Consider the following 15,367-nt stretch of genomic DNA (forward strand, 5'->3'; position numbering starts at 1 on the left):
TTTATTCTATGGTGCATTTTTTTACACAATAAAGCAACGTTTTTAAGTATGTGCTGTAACACTTCTGGTTATTAAAAAATAACTAGTAGCAGAAAACGTATGAGATCACTTAATTAGAATCTTAAGTGTGTTATAAAGCACTTCAAGTTATGGAAAAACAAAACGTTTGTGAAAAAAAAGATGCAAGGTTGTTAAATTCCTCTTACAATATAATGTGGGGAAAGATATATGGATCCCACATAGATTTAATATCTGAGTTTGCAAAGTTATCGCAAATTGAACTAATTTGCAAGAATATTGATGAGTTCGCTTATCTAAACCTTTAAATTCCATCGTTGTTCTTGAAAATCCAATCATTAAAGCAAAATCAATTAGATTTTTTCTGATTATCTGTACTAAAATGTTTTTAAGAACGAAATTCATTTATTTATTTTGCCTTAACCATTAACTTTATTGTTTTTTTTTGATTTATAGTTTAAAATCTCTTTTTAAAATATTGCTATTTCAATATTTTTGGGAGTAATAGTATTTTATAAATAATATTAAGTATGAATTGAAACATAAATATATATTTCAATTCATTTGAATTGAAATCTCAAGTTATTTCTCCCGTTCGATAAGACTTGAAAAATATGATTTAAAATACAGCAGACTCCCAGTAGAGAACGCGTGCTTTGTACTGAACAGAAACAGAAATAAGTGTGTATTTTCTTTAATCTGAGGCAGTTTTTGAAAGGTCTTAAAAAAGAATTGAGCTTAAAGAAAGTTTTCATTTAAGTAAAGCTTTTACATTTTTCTTTCTTATGCTTTTTAAGTTATTTTAGTTGTGGAAATGATTCAAAGTTTGTTCGAAGTTATTTTCAAATACTCATTTTCTTCATCGCTCCATTCTAAACCTTGCATTAAAGTATCGGATTTGATTTTTGATCAGAATATTGCTACAGTAGTTCATGTTTCCTTGCGAAAGACAAGAAAAATGCATAAATTTAAAAACTTATTTTTAAATATTTTAGAGAGCAGAGTAAATCTGATAAAATATTTCTGATTTAAAATCAATACAATTAAAATTGAAAGTAACACGAAATTTATTCAAGTAATTTGGAAATATCTGCATAGTCACTTAAGTCAGTCATGGCATCGTTTGTACAGATCCATCATTCATAATTTTATTAATAATAAAAACACAAACAATTATATGCATTATTATCTTAAATATATATTCTTAAATACATGTTCCTTAAATTTTAAAATGTGTAGATAACTTGTAATTTTATGGACATTACTACATATGATATAAATTTTTATACAAAAGGAACTTATTATACAATTTTTTAGTCATAAAAGCAAATACAAATATTTTGAAAAATTATATTTAATTTTATTACTATATCTTTAAAAAAATATTTATGCCAGTTCTTTGAATCACAAATCGTCTCTTAGAATTAGCAACGAACGGTAAAATGCAATGAATGTCTTTTGCTAGTTAGCATTAGCAGTGGACTTCATAAATTAGTTCATTGGATTTCCATACTTTTTAATGTGCTTTTTTCCGCCTAATTTTGATGTATATATCCCAATTTGTAAGCATTTCTTAGTACAAAATAAAAAGTTTTTTTTAAAATTTAAGTTTCATAAACATGTCACGCTTATATAATTTATTTCATCTCAATTTACACGTATGAGCAAATTTTCCCTAATTTACACGTTTAGTAAAAATGTAGTGGGCAATAAACGGGACTGATATCAGAAATAAGTACAGGGTGACATAAGATGTGTATTCCTTGTTTGTCATAAAATGTATAGATATATAATGAATTAATCCGACAATTTATTTAAATGATTAAGATAAACTATTAATTAAAATTGCGAATTTATGAACATATTTAATTTCGTTATTATCCGTCAAAATTGCGAGCTCTTATCTTATTAAAAAAGCATATTATTTCAGGATTAGCAAAACCATTTCTACGATTAAGCAAAATATTTCGTTCGGAATTAAAGTATATTTTTTTCTTGTAATCCCTTAGTATTAGTTGTACTTTGACAAATGACGGCACAAGTATTTATTATAAAGATAAAAACCAGTTAATTTATATTTTTGAGTTATTAAATTTTTAATTTTATTTCTACATATTCCCTCGTGATATTTTTGTACAGAAAATGTATCCTATTAAATAAGCTGTTTTAAGCTTTCTGAAAGCTAGGGATTAATTCTGTAATTTATCTTTCGAATTTTTTGTTATTTTTGAAATGATTATTTGATTATTATCCCGGAAAGGATGATGAATTTAATATTAAACGGAAAATTAAAAAAAAAAGACATTTTGCATTAAGAATTAACTCATTTTTATTCTACTTTATAAAAATGAGTACATTTTACTCCTTTTTAATTACGAACGTTAACAATGTTCTTTTATCTGTAAAATTATTTCTCTCATTTGTTCACCATGATTAGAAAATGTTTCAATTGAGTGCAACTAATTTATCAGTGATGAATTTTCCATTTTTAAAATTTATTAATGAAAAACAATTTAAATGTAAAAACCGAGTAAATTAAGGAAAGTAATTAAAATGAAGTAAATTGAATATTGATTGAAATGTATTAGGCTGAAAATAAATATAAGTTCAATGAAAAATAATAGAAGTAAAAAAAGGATGTGTAATGAAAAAAAGAATAACTCATAAAGCAATGAAGTGTATTCATTCTAAAAAATACTAAAAATGGAATTTCGCTTATTTTCACTTATAAAAGGCTACAACTAATACTTTTTCTCTAAAATTTTCGTTGAATAATGTCAAAGCTTTAAATAAAAATTAGTGAAAATTCATTTGATGCATTTTTGCTTATTTGGAATTAAATGATTTTCTGTTATTCAAGTTCCTATGATACTTTATTCGATTAAAAGAAGCAATTTTTAGCACTAAAAATAGAAGAATAAAATAATAGTTTTTTCGTTTCAATAACAGGTAGGTAGGTACTTTATTTAAGTCGCACTAGAGTTGCTCAATGGACTATCTTTTTATAATTTTTATTTTATGACCGCCATTGAACAGCCGACCCAAATTTGGGTATACAACTACAAATGTTCAACTCCGTAGCGTTGTAATTTTTAACCCAATCCAGAAGACAAGGGAACCCCTGGATCAAGTTTTGGAAGAAATTTGCCTTCGTGGAGGACTTTTTGAGGGAACTCACCCACATTTGAGTTACATGGCCAGAAAGACCACGCGAACTTCCCGTGGTTAGCCTAACAGCAAGGGGACTCTAAATCATGATTCGTCAACCACTGAGGATATTTTATGTCAGAGCTGTGGTCGGCGCGAGCTGGGTGTGGAATTCATATTAACCAGCCATCGCTGGGATTCGAACCCGGTTCACCCCATGGGAAAGTGAAAGCTCTATCCTCTGAGCCACTCCGGCTCTCGTGGACTATCAGAGAGGCTCTGGAAAACATCTCTGAGGATGAACCGACTGCATGCCATCACAATTTTGATCCTCTGCAGCGGATCAATAATCCTTCTCTTTGGCAGCCTGACGACCTGCTCACAAAGTCAAGCAATATACGGTAAATCAATATAACGAGGGCTGATCAAAGTGGTCACCCACCCGCTTACTGACAGAAGCCAGTGATGCTGGATCAGTCCACTGCGGTACTCATTTTAAAGACAGATTTTTATTTTTTTCAATGCAACCATAATTTACATTTCCCATGCAAATGTTGAGTATTCTGTGAAGTTTATCAAGATATATTTTAGCAATATCATATATTCATATTTTTTTTTTATATATCAGATGGAATTTAAATTTTGAATACGATGAAATCTAAGAAAAATATTTTTAACTTTGCAATGACCTAATTCTCAAATAAGGAATTCTTCTGAAGAACAGAATGAAAAATTTAGGTTAGAGAAGAACTTTCTCTCAAATTATTTTAAATAAGTATCTAATATGGTACAATACAAAAGCCAACGTAAGATAAAAAACTACATTATCAATAGTTTTCTTTTCTGACTTGATCTAATCTAATTTAAAAAGCTAGCATATTTGATATTTTAAATCTACTGAAAATTCTTGTATTCTATGAATTGTTTAAAACAAGCAAAATTAATCAACCCGTAAAAAGTAATCTGATGAAATCATCTTAGTTAACAGCTTTAAATGGTTAGTTCTGTATTTAAAAAAATATATTTATATTTGATAAGAAAAATTTAAAGTCCACTGATTTTTATTTACTTTACAGATTTAACAGTTGGTGTCATTAACGTTTTGACAGATATTATTTGGAGGACAACTGTAGCGTTTTATGCTAATAATGTTGCGTGCAAAGTCATTAAATATTTACAGGTTTGTAAACTTTTTATTTTATTTTACGAGAGAAATGTTCTTCATGTTCAATATTCTATGACAGATTCTAAGAAGAAAAAAAGCAATTATTTGTTTTCTTTTTAAATATATTTCTTTTAAAAATTATTTTCATTATATTTAATTGTAAAAAAGGGTATATATATATATATATATAAAAGTTCAAAATGAAGAATAAAACAAAGAAAATAAAAGACATATGAAAAAAAGGGGGAAAAATAAGTAAAAAAATAACAAACATCAGTTTAAAAGGAAAAAGAAAAAAAGAAAGGATGAAATTTTATTTAAGAAACCGGAAAAGGAAAGATATAATCTTTTCTTCAGCTCACACGATTATATCCGCAAAACAGAGTGATTTCTGATATTGTATCAATGAAGCCAAAGCAAAATATATTAATACAATAGTGTGATGAGCACTCAAAAAATTTTTTTATATTAAAATAACAACAAATAAAATAGATCACAAAAAGTAAAAATAAGTAAAAATAACATGCAAAAACAGAAAATAAAATAAAAGAAAAAGAGAAAACATTAAAAAGGGGCTATAAAGCGAGTAGCAAAATCAGATCAACTTACATGGACAGAAAATTTTTCAAAAATGATTTAAAAATGTTTTCGCAGAATCACAAATCATAAATCACTTCAGCAGTACAGTAAGAACGACACTTTAAAACCCTCATGTTGCACTCAATTTGCGCTTTTGTTTTCATCATTTGTTTCCATATTTTGTAATCTGGCAATCTTTCTGCGAAAACATTTTTAAATCATTCTTGAAAACTTTTCTGTCCATGTAAGTTGATCTGATTTTGCTACTCGCTTTATAGTCCCTTTTTAATGTTTTTTCTTTTTCTTTTATTTTATTTTCTGCTCTTACATGTTATTTTTACTTTTTGTGATCTATTTTATTTGTTGTTATGTTTATATAAAAACATTTTTGAGTGCTCCTCACACTATTGTATTAATATATTTTGCTTTGGCTTTATTGATACAATATCAGAAAGCACTCTGTTTTGCGGATATAATCGTGTGGGCTGAAGAAAAGATTATATCTTTCTTTTTCCGTTTTTTTTCCGGTTTTTTAAATAAAATGTCATCCTTTTTTTTCTTTTTCTTTTTAAACTGTTGTTTGTTTGTTTTTACTTATTTCCCCCCCTTTTTTTTCCATATGTCTTTTATTTTTCTTTGTTTTATTCTTCATTTTGAACTTATCTAATGAGTTCTGTTTACTAGCAGCTTAAGCGCAATAAATGAAACTTATTGTTTTTCTTAACTTTCATTGTGTTTTCTTGTTTATATATATATATATATATATATATATATATATATAANCTAACAATATTTATATATATATATATATATATATATATTAATAAATAAAATATTATTTAGAATACAAATCCATATTTTAATTACTGTTATTCATTTTTATATAGAAATTTCTCTCATGTTCGATTTAAATAGTTTAATTATATCAAAAATTTTTTATCGATTATTTAATTCTAATTTATATTTTAAAATATAAACCAACTAATTTATTTTATCATAATAAAATTAAGTTAATTTAATTTAAATCAATTCAAAATTCGCAATTTCAGGATTTATTATATTCAAAGTTTAGTACTGATGTGTAGTTTTTTACATACATCATTTGAAATTTAAAATTATGTGAAACAAAATTGTAGAATCAGCATTTTTACTGAACTAGCATTTTCTAGCGTTATGTTTGACGTTACGTTACTATACAAAAGCATAAGTATTATCTATCGTTCTTATTTACGATTTGAAAGTCAACTAAAAGATTTGTTTTCAATCATAATGATGAAACACTAAACATGGATTTTTAAGATGCTGTTATGTAGATGCTTAATAAATGGATCGTGATGTAGGTATGAAGGGACCCATTAAGTGGATTATTTTGATGCAGTTGCCGGCTGCAGGAAGTTTAGAAATGTGCCTTATGCACTGTATTACCAAATGGTCAAATGGTTTTATCGCATGTAAATCAAAATAAATTTGTTGATAAAAGAAAAATCAAGAGTCTCACCTTTAGAAAATAAAAATTATTTTTGATTCGTGTGTTATATAGTATAAAAACACTTTTTCTTTCCCTTTATACCTTTAATTTATATCTTTAATTTATACCTTTAATTTATATCTTTAATTTATACCTTTAATTTAAGTTGAAAACATTTAAGGCTGAAATAAATTTTAATATTTTTAGGCTTTTGTAACGTACTCGTCGACTTATGTCCTGGTAGCTCTAAGTGTAGATCGTTACGATGCCATTGCTCATCCAATGAACTTCTCAAACAGCTGTAAGTATGTCATAAATAGATGCATTGATATTATACACTAATTGGCCAATCACTTTAGTATCGCTCAATACCGTTTGGTCACATTTTTCTTGTAATGCAACTTTGATAATTCTTGGGATGTCAATGTACATGTATGACATTCTACGAGATGTCAATGTACATGGGCATATAAAACAGCAAATTCTTAGCTTTAGTAATACTCCGAGACTGTTTCATATGAATTTAGATGACGGGAAGTTCTTACAATTTTATCAGAGAAATGCATATATTGGAATTACGAGCAACAAAATGAAATTTCTATTATGTTTCCTAAAACGCAAGCATCATATTTTAAAAATACATGTAGTATGGCAGGACGCATTATCCACTTGAAAATACGTCTTGCCACAATATAAACCATCAGTATTGGAGAATGCCTTTGGTTAGAAACAGCGATGTTTGTGTTTAATATCACAAGACAACTATCTTATTATTGTCTTATATACTGGGTAATATCATTAGATATTATAGCCATTAAATAAGGCCGTTACACATCATGTACATGGCAATTTATATGAAATAACGTCCATTGCATGAAATAAAGATCCTAACGCATGACAGATACAGGTGGTGATACGTTTGGTGATACAGTGACGCAATATTTTATTTGCTTAAAACTATGAGGTTTTCACTGGTCATTAAAAATGTTGATGATCAGTGAATGAATAACATGAAAATGTAGATTAAAAAATACATTTGATTTTACACAAATCTGAAGAATTAAAAACACTGTAATTGAAAAATATTAAAGAATAAATAACGCATTTCTGACACACTTTGCATTCTCACATTGCCCAAATAATAGCCTTAAGTTGTCAGATAGAAAAAAGAAACCTCTGGCAACTTACGGCCAATTTTATTTACGTGTAACATAGAGGGCTATAAAAAATTCCCGCATACTTTTGTTTTGTGATCTTGATATTTCTAGTTTTGTATTTTTTCTGTTTGCCTTTAGGGAGGAAAGCAAGATTATTAGTTGCTTCGGCGTGGGGTCTATCAGCCATCTTCTCCATCCCATCTATTTTCCTGAGCTCCAAAGAAGAAGTGAAAGGCATGCCACAATGCTGGATAGATCTCCAGCAATGGCAATGGCAATTATACATCAGTCTTGTAGCTATCAGTCTCTTTTTTATACCAGCACTGATAATAGCTGCGTGTTATACTGTCATTGTACACACCATTTGGACAAAAAGTAGATTGATGAGTTATCCTAAGCTGTCAAAATCTTCATCCATTGTAGCTGATAGCAAGAAAAGTACGTATGACATTGAATATCCCTTTCTACTGATGGAATTAACTTTCTTTTGTTTAGGTATTAGCTTAATTTACAATGGTATAATTAAAAAACTAATTGTATCAAATGAAGAGCAGCTGCAGGGTAGCAGTATTGCTATTAGAAACCCTTACAGGAAAGGAAATAACGTGTAATGGTGGTTGTTTAAAGTTTTATGGACGTAAAAAAATACACTTGAAGTAGAAAATGAGGTTATGTTTCGTACCAAAAATAACTTCATTTATGAATCTCAATTTAAGCCTTATTTTCATCTCACAAAACCAACCTCATAAATAAATCAGCAATACTTTTAGTTGAAAATCGGGTAAAATTATTCGCACCTCAGATATAATTTGCTTGGAGGATAGATAAAATAACACGTACCTCTAAAACAACTTCTCTAAGCTGGTTGCTCTGAAGTAGATTTCAATCAACCTCAAATGTGAATAATTGTAAGGTGTTATTAAAATATGCACCTTGATTAAGCATCTTGTCAGGTTGATCTTTTGAGTAGTTTCGTTTTGAATTCAACTTCAAATACACCTCAAATCAACCTTGACACAGTGAAATAACCTCAAATAAATCTAAAAACAACTTAAGTATTTGTAAGGGAATAAAAAAATGAATGAATATTGTTTGTAAAAAAACCATTACAACTTTTAGAATGTAGATTACAGATTAAAATTACTTAGAACTACTATTTGATCGATTTTCTTACTTTGGCGGGACTCTGCGTGTTAGTGTGTTCAATATACACTTATTCTGCAATTTATATATGCTTAAAAAATGCTGGTTACTCGATAAAAGCTTTAGATTTTATAAAAAGTATCAACTTCCCTCATAGCTATCAATAAAATATGTGCTTAATTATACTTATCTAACTGTGCTCTTGTAATTAATTTTAATTTTCTTTATTTAAAAGCTAAATTTGCAAAAGTGAACTTAAATAAATTAATGGAAATATCGTATACATGATACAATGTTTGGAATGCTGAATTTTGGCACCAATAATGCATAATGCAAAATAATCTCTAGAAGTTTTGAAATAATAATATTTTTTTTAATGTTTTAACTGTATATCATAATAAAAAAATACTGCGAAATACTATTGCTATTATTTTTCTTTATTAAAGAACATGTATTCCTGCAAAATGTCGGTCGTTGTAGTGCAGCAATCATTTCACGTATTAACTGCAATAATTTTTGTTTTTAAGTTCATAGCATATACATTATCCTACAATATGCACTTTCAGGTTTCGATACTTCTTTTTTAAATTTCTCAACAAATACTGAAATGATAAAATAATTCTGTAACTTTGGAGATGTTTAGTTCATGCGATTTTGCATGGACATAAATAATTAATTTGTATGAATCGTAAATTTGTTGTGAATCTCATTTGACAACTAATGGAAAGAGTTTAAAGTTACATTATCTTATAATAACTGGATAGCAAAAAAAATTTTATTGTAGAAAGCCCCTGTGTCGTAACTACCACAACAAATATTAAATACCAAATCACTAGTATATAAGACATGTTAACTCGATTCTATCTTGAGGTACCTTTCGATAGATTGTTGATTGATGATATAGGTGGAGATAGTCTATAAATAAATTCCCAATCCCCTTATCATTTTAAGATTTCTTTTAAAAGTACAAAAACTACTTAGGAAATGAATTGGAACTTTTTAAATTTTTAAGGTATTTAAACCAGATTTTTTCATTAGTTGCCAATATTATTCAGTACAAAATTAAGAAAAAAAAATTACTATTTTTCACACATGCGCAGTTTGAAAGAACTACTTTAAATACCTATATCTTGAGTAGTTTTTAAATTTTTTTTTCAAATTTCAAAATAATATAGCTGTAATTAATTTTAAATTGCTCCAAAAATTATTTAATTTGAGTAATTTTAAAGTTATATAACATAAGAAAAGAAAATTTGTTTTTTTTTTTAATAAAAAAGTTCATATCTCCGTAAATATTTAAATGAAGTTTACAAAATTTAATGCAGTTATTGAAGATAAAAATCAAAGTAATCGATGTAAGTCACAAGCTTATTGCTTGATTTTATAGCATAGGCTGTTGAAAAGTACTTTTTCTAATTCGTAATTTATTGTCGTTTTCTTAAACCTTTGAAAGCTTAGAACCTTACAGCTAAATATGAGAAATCTCTAAGCTAAAGACTAAAGAACTAAAGACCTTTAAAGTTACAAAATAACATTCGAAGTATTTTTTGAGATATTCAGAAAAACATCAAAAACTGAAAGTTCCTCTTTCATTACTGTATTGTATTCCATATTATTGCATAACTTTTCAATTTGGAAAAGGAAAAAAAAATAGTTCGCAATCATTTTAGTATTTTTTCAATTAATAAAATTCAATTTAATATTATGTTTCTCTGATAAAAAAAATCTCATTGCTTCCAGTGATTTTTAAATCAAAATAATCTAATTTTCTTGCGTATGCAATTTTTGGAAATAATATCTTAAAAACGCGAAACGAAACTCTTAATTATATTATTAATTCTCAAACTAGTTCTCAATAGTTGAATAAATAAATTTAATTTCGTGTGTTCATCATTCCCGAGGCAACAATAAATTTATATCGAAAGAATCGAAAACTTATAATTACATGTTTAAAATACATATTTGAAAGCGAAGCCATTGATTTTTCTCTTTTATTAGATTCACTTGTTATGAATTTGAAGACTTTATTGCCTTATTATTGAGCAATTTAAAGTAAAGAATGGGGAGATTCAAGCCATTAATATTTATCTCCAGCAAATTTGCATGTAAATATAAACATCAGGAATTTTTATGATTGCTTTCAACAAAATGCAGACGCTATTCTTATCACAAAAGGGGCGAACTCTAGTCTTGCTAATTTCGCATGACTACCTATTTAAACGAGAAATATTTGAAATTTTCAAAATTGTAAAAGAGATTATTTATGAAAATTGTTTTATTTGAACATAATTAAACGAATTAAAAGCAATGATTAAAATGAACTGTATTTTTTTTCATAATAATCTGATATTTTAATAGGTATAAGTTGGGATAGTAAAATATTCTTTGCATAGTTTTAGCCACTATTTAACATAATATGTTATTGTCTTCATACTATAAAACACAGCCTCTAAAATTGTGCTCTTTTCTGTTTATTCCTTCTGCTTATATGCAATTGCTATAAAATGACATAACTTACTATAACAACTTTTATGCCTGCTCTTTATACCCTTTCAAATATTTTCGTGAACTGATGCAAACATATTTTATTATAATATATATATATTCACTTGCATAACAAACATTGAACTTTTACTGTGATCATTCTCTTAAGTGCAGCGATGATAGCGAAGTTTTTTAAATTTATTTTACATGTTGCTACTGTAAAATAACAAATATATTACGAAGAACTATTTACAGTAGAATTTACCTTTCTATAATATTTTTCAAACATTGATAAAAGGCACGCAGTATGTACTCATTCAATTTAAACTTATCATTTATTACAATGCTGTTTTCAGCACTTATAAGCTTACTTCAAATACCAAAACTCTGCTTAGTAATATGATCATTCAAGAGAATTTAAAAGACACATTAAAATACTATTTCAGAAGCTTAATAAACTGTAAAAAAATTTGGTGTATATTTGACAAATTTTGTTTTTGTGTCGAGGTAAACTAAACACTTTTTTAAGGTATCTAGTGCAATAACATGAATTTGGATAAAATTTTCGAAATTGGTTTTCTTATAAATTTAGTATCCCTGTAGTTGTAGCGTTCTAAAAATATTTTATTTTTGCTTGCACTTTAATTCTTTACTAAGTTATAGCAGTTTTTGCACAAGGTGGCATCAGTGGATGGACTAGTGATTTTAAATCTTTAAATGCGTTAGTTTCAAAATTAGTTTTTTTTTTCGCATTTTACACTACCTTAAACACGATATCTAAGTATAGTTTCATTTTTATTCAAGTTTTATTGCTATAGACTTTTAATACAGTGTTTAGTGTGTATGCAAAACACTGCCTAATTCTTACCTAAAAATGGGTATTAAAAAATAAATTGATAAATAATAATTTTTTGCTAGTCTTATAGGTGTTTAAACATAATAAAACATATAAACTATTTTTTTAAATTTTGTATTAGTATTTTAAAAAAAGTTGTCGAAACTAGTCGGAATTCTAGAACTGCAGATATCGTGCATAAAAGATACTCAAAATTCGCAAAATAGCAATTGTTTGAAATAATTTGTGCGAATATTCTAATAAAATTGTGCTTGTTTCTTAACCGAAAAGTTTTCGAAATGAAGCTATTCAATTGATTTTAATGCTCGCGAAAATATGTGTTGTCAGGAAACAAAAAGTGAATAGATAAATAAATAAAGTTAAAGCAGTGAAAAATTGATTTTAATTGATTTTAATGCTCGTGAAAATATGTGTTGTCAGGAAACAAAAAATGAATACATAAATAAACAAAGTTATAGCAGTGAAAAAAATAATAAAAATGCCACTACATGCACTGTAAAAAATTTTTTTACCTCAACAACAAAAAAGGCAACAACTATTCACCAAATTTTGTTACAGTGAATGAAATATAAACATTTGCACTTAACATCTAACATTGGAGAAATGTGAGAAGTATTATATTAAAAAAATATCACGTTTCCAGTAATCTGCTGATTTACTTGTTAACTGCATAGTACAAAAGGAAAAAGGGATCGTATTATCTCTTGTAAAAGGGTTTCTACACGTTAAAGTTTATTCAATAATATACTAAGCAATGCAAATGTATTAAGTATTCAAAATGTATTTTTTGTCAACAAAATGTATTACTTAGTATACCTAGACCTCTTATAGAATTTCTAAAGATATCCGGAAAAGTATGAAACATTTCAATATTTTGCACATTGTATAGTTACTCTATAGAAGGCTAAATAGCACACCATTATTGAACAGAATACATTTAGACAATATCACGATATTTCTTAAAATCTTCACATTGAATACACTGCTGGTAATATAGAAAATAAATCTTCTTTATGGGAGAGTTTTTCATTACTTTTCCGGAATGTTATTTACATTTACGGGGGAATCAAGGTCTTCAACTAATAGCTATACCGTGACCTTTTTTAATATCATTCTTAAAAAGCACCTGTAATTAAACAAAATGCAATACCTAAAGAGCATAATTAGTGTCCTAATTAATAACTTGTCTGAAAATGCCCAGCGTTCTATAAGACACTTAGGTATTTTATTAAATATCAGTGTTTAAGAAACTGTTGGTAACATGTAAAATTCCTTATACTTGATTCATAAATTGTGTTATATTTTCAAGGAATGATGCTTTTATATCAGTGCAATTTATTCTAATATAAAATATAAATATGTGATTTTCGGTTTTTGTCTTAGCCTTTTGCTTATGGCGCTTAGCATGATGAAATCATTCAGGTCCACTTATTGTACCAGCCTTAAGCAAAGGGTTAACAAGCTTGACATTTTTTTTCTCTATATTATGTAGGTTGTGTGAGTAAAAGTAAGAGTACTTGCAGCTCGGATAATGAAGCAGACAGGAAAAGATCCAGCTCAAGGGGAATAATACCCAGGGCAAAGATCAAAACCGTGAAAATGACTTTGGTTATTGTTTTTGGTATGATACATTAAGAATTTCTTTTATTTGTTCGTGCGTTAAGTTTAAGAAGAACACCTTGTTACCCTCAGCAAACTTATTGCTCGCAAATAACTTATTTAGACTAACGAATGCATTAAGAGTAGTGAAATAAGTTCTAATTACAATTTGAATCTATGTTATTTATTTAAAATAATTGGTTATTATTTGTTCAAAATTTTAGTTAAAAGTTATTTTTTTAAATTTTTTAAGAATCTTTTCCAAAATGCTCAGTACTGCTGTTGGCTGAACAGTGTTTGACTTTTGAACTAGGAAAATAATGAAATTCTTGACGTAATCTGTTTGTGTATTTGTGGAATGTATGAAAGTTACATTGGACAGATTATTTAAGTCCTTATTCTGAAATTAAATGACAATATAACATTGTACTTCATGATCAGAATATTGGTTCAAGTAAGATTATATAAAATGAGATAATGCAAAGTAAATAATCTTCAATAAAGATAATGAAACATTACATTCCACTAAATTTCCACACCATCATATTCCAATTTGTTACTAAGGTAGGTAACGTAATTTGTCATTAAAATTAGTGTAAAATTACAGCGTCATATTATAGTAATTCTTTCAGTAAGTTGAACTCTTATTATAAACTATAGTTATAAAATTTAAATTATAAAGTAAAATCAAATATTAAATCTGAAATTATACCTTTTTATCGGATAAAACCAAAAATATATGTTGAAGCATTTGGATTTATACTATATTGTTATACATATTTTCTTTAAATCACTTAATAATTGAAGATCAATGGGAAGAACAATTTATGTCCATTTTTCACAAATATGAAGATTGGATTGCATATTTTTTGCTTTTGAGGATATTTTTTGCATATTTTTTGCTTTTTGAAAATCCGTTATCCCTGACAGGATTACAAAGTAAAGACACACTAAAAAAAAGCAGCTGTCCACGCGCAGACAAGAATAGATAAGATTACAGTGAAGAAGACAGTGGGAATACTGTTGCGGGAGCATGGATTGAGGAGGAATTTTTATGGAAAAAAGGTTCTCGTATGGCTCTTGTAAAAAAAACATAATATTTGAAAATTGGGATTACAATTTTCAAATTTTATGTTTTTTTTTCTAACATTAACAATCATAAATTTTGTTTTTATATGTTTGGGTAAACAAATACTACTCGCAAAAATGTAGTTGTTGTTATTGTTGTTATTAATTTACGTCGCACTAGAGCTGTACAATGGGCTATTGGCGACGGTCTGGGAAACACCCCGGAGGATGATCCGAAGACATGCCATCACAATTTTGATCCTCTGCGGAGGGGATGGCACCCCCGCTTCGGTAGCCCGACGACCTGCGCGCGAAGTCGAGCACTTTACGGTAGCACAGTTTAACGAGGACCAATACCGCACACCCTCGATCCCTACGCAGACTGATCCAAGTGGTCACCCACCCGCACACTGACCGCAGCCAGTGATGCTTGACTTCGGTGATCTGCTGGGAACCGTGTCTTAACGATCAGTCCACTGCGGGACCTCGCAAAAATGTAATAATTTCTTGTAGCATTCGTGATATTTTTACATTTACGCTTTCATTCGAATCTGAAACATTTTAAATTCTGCAATTTGTACTTCATCAGAATAAACTATAATGGACGCAAACCATTTTTCTACCTTGATTTTCAATCAATAAATTGCTAATAACTAACAATAATAATAAATCCCTATATATAA

The 15,367-nt window shown here is 27.9% G+C and overlaps 1 protein-coding gene across 1 annotated transcript in view; it reads left to right on the forward strand.

Moving 5' to 3' along the window:
- The window catches only part of LOC107450078 (cardioacceleratory peptide receptor-like), an 88,941-nt gene that overhangs the window by 62,124 nt on the left and 11,450 nt on the right, over positions 1 to 15,367 (forward strand). The window contains exons 3-6 of the mRNA XM_071181697.1: positions 4,242 to 4,345; positions 6,585 to 6,678; positions 7,673 to 7,972; positions 13,510 to 13,638. Coding sequence (XP_071037798.1) covers positions 4,242 to 4,345; positions 6,585 to 6,678; positions 7,673 to 7,972; positions 13,510 to 13,638 — 627 coding nt within the window. The remainder of the gene's footprint in view (positions 1 to 4,241; positions 4,346 to 6,584; positions 6,679 to 7,672; positions 7,973 to 13,509; positions 13,639 to 15,367) is intronic.

The sequence above is a fragment of the Parasteatoda tepidariorum genome, chromosome 1, assembly GCF_043381705.1.
Source record: "Parasteatoda tepidariorum isolate YZ-2023 chromosome 1, CAS_Ptep_4.0, whole genome shotgun sequence".
NCBI classification, from domain to species: Eukaryota; Metazoa; Arthropoda; class Arachnida; order Araneae; family Theridiidae; genus Parasteatoda; species Parasteatoda tepidariorum.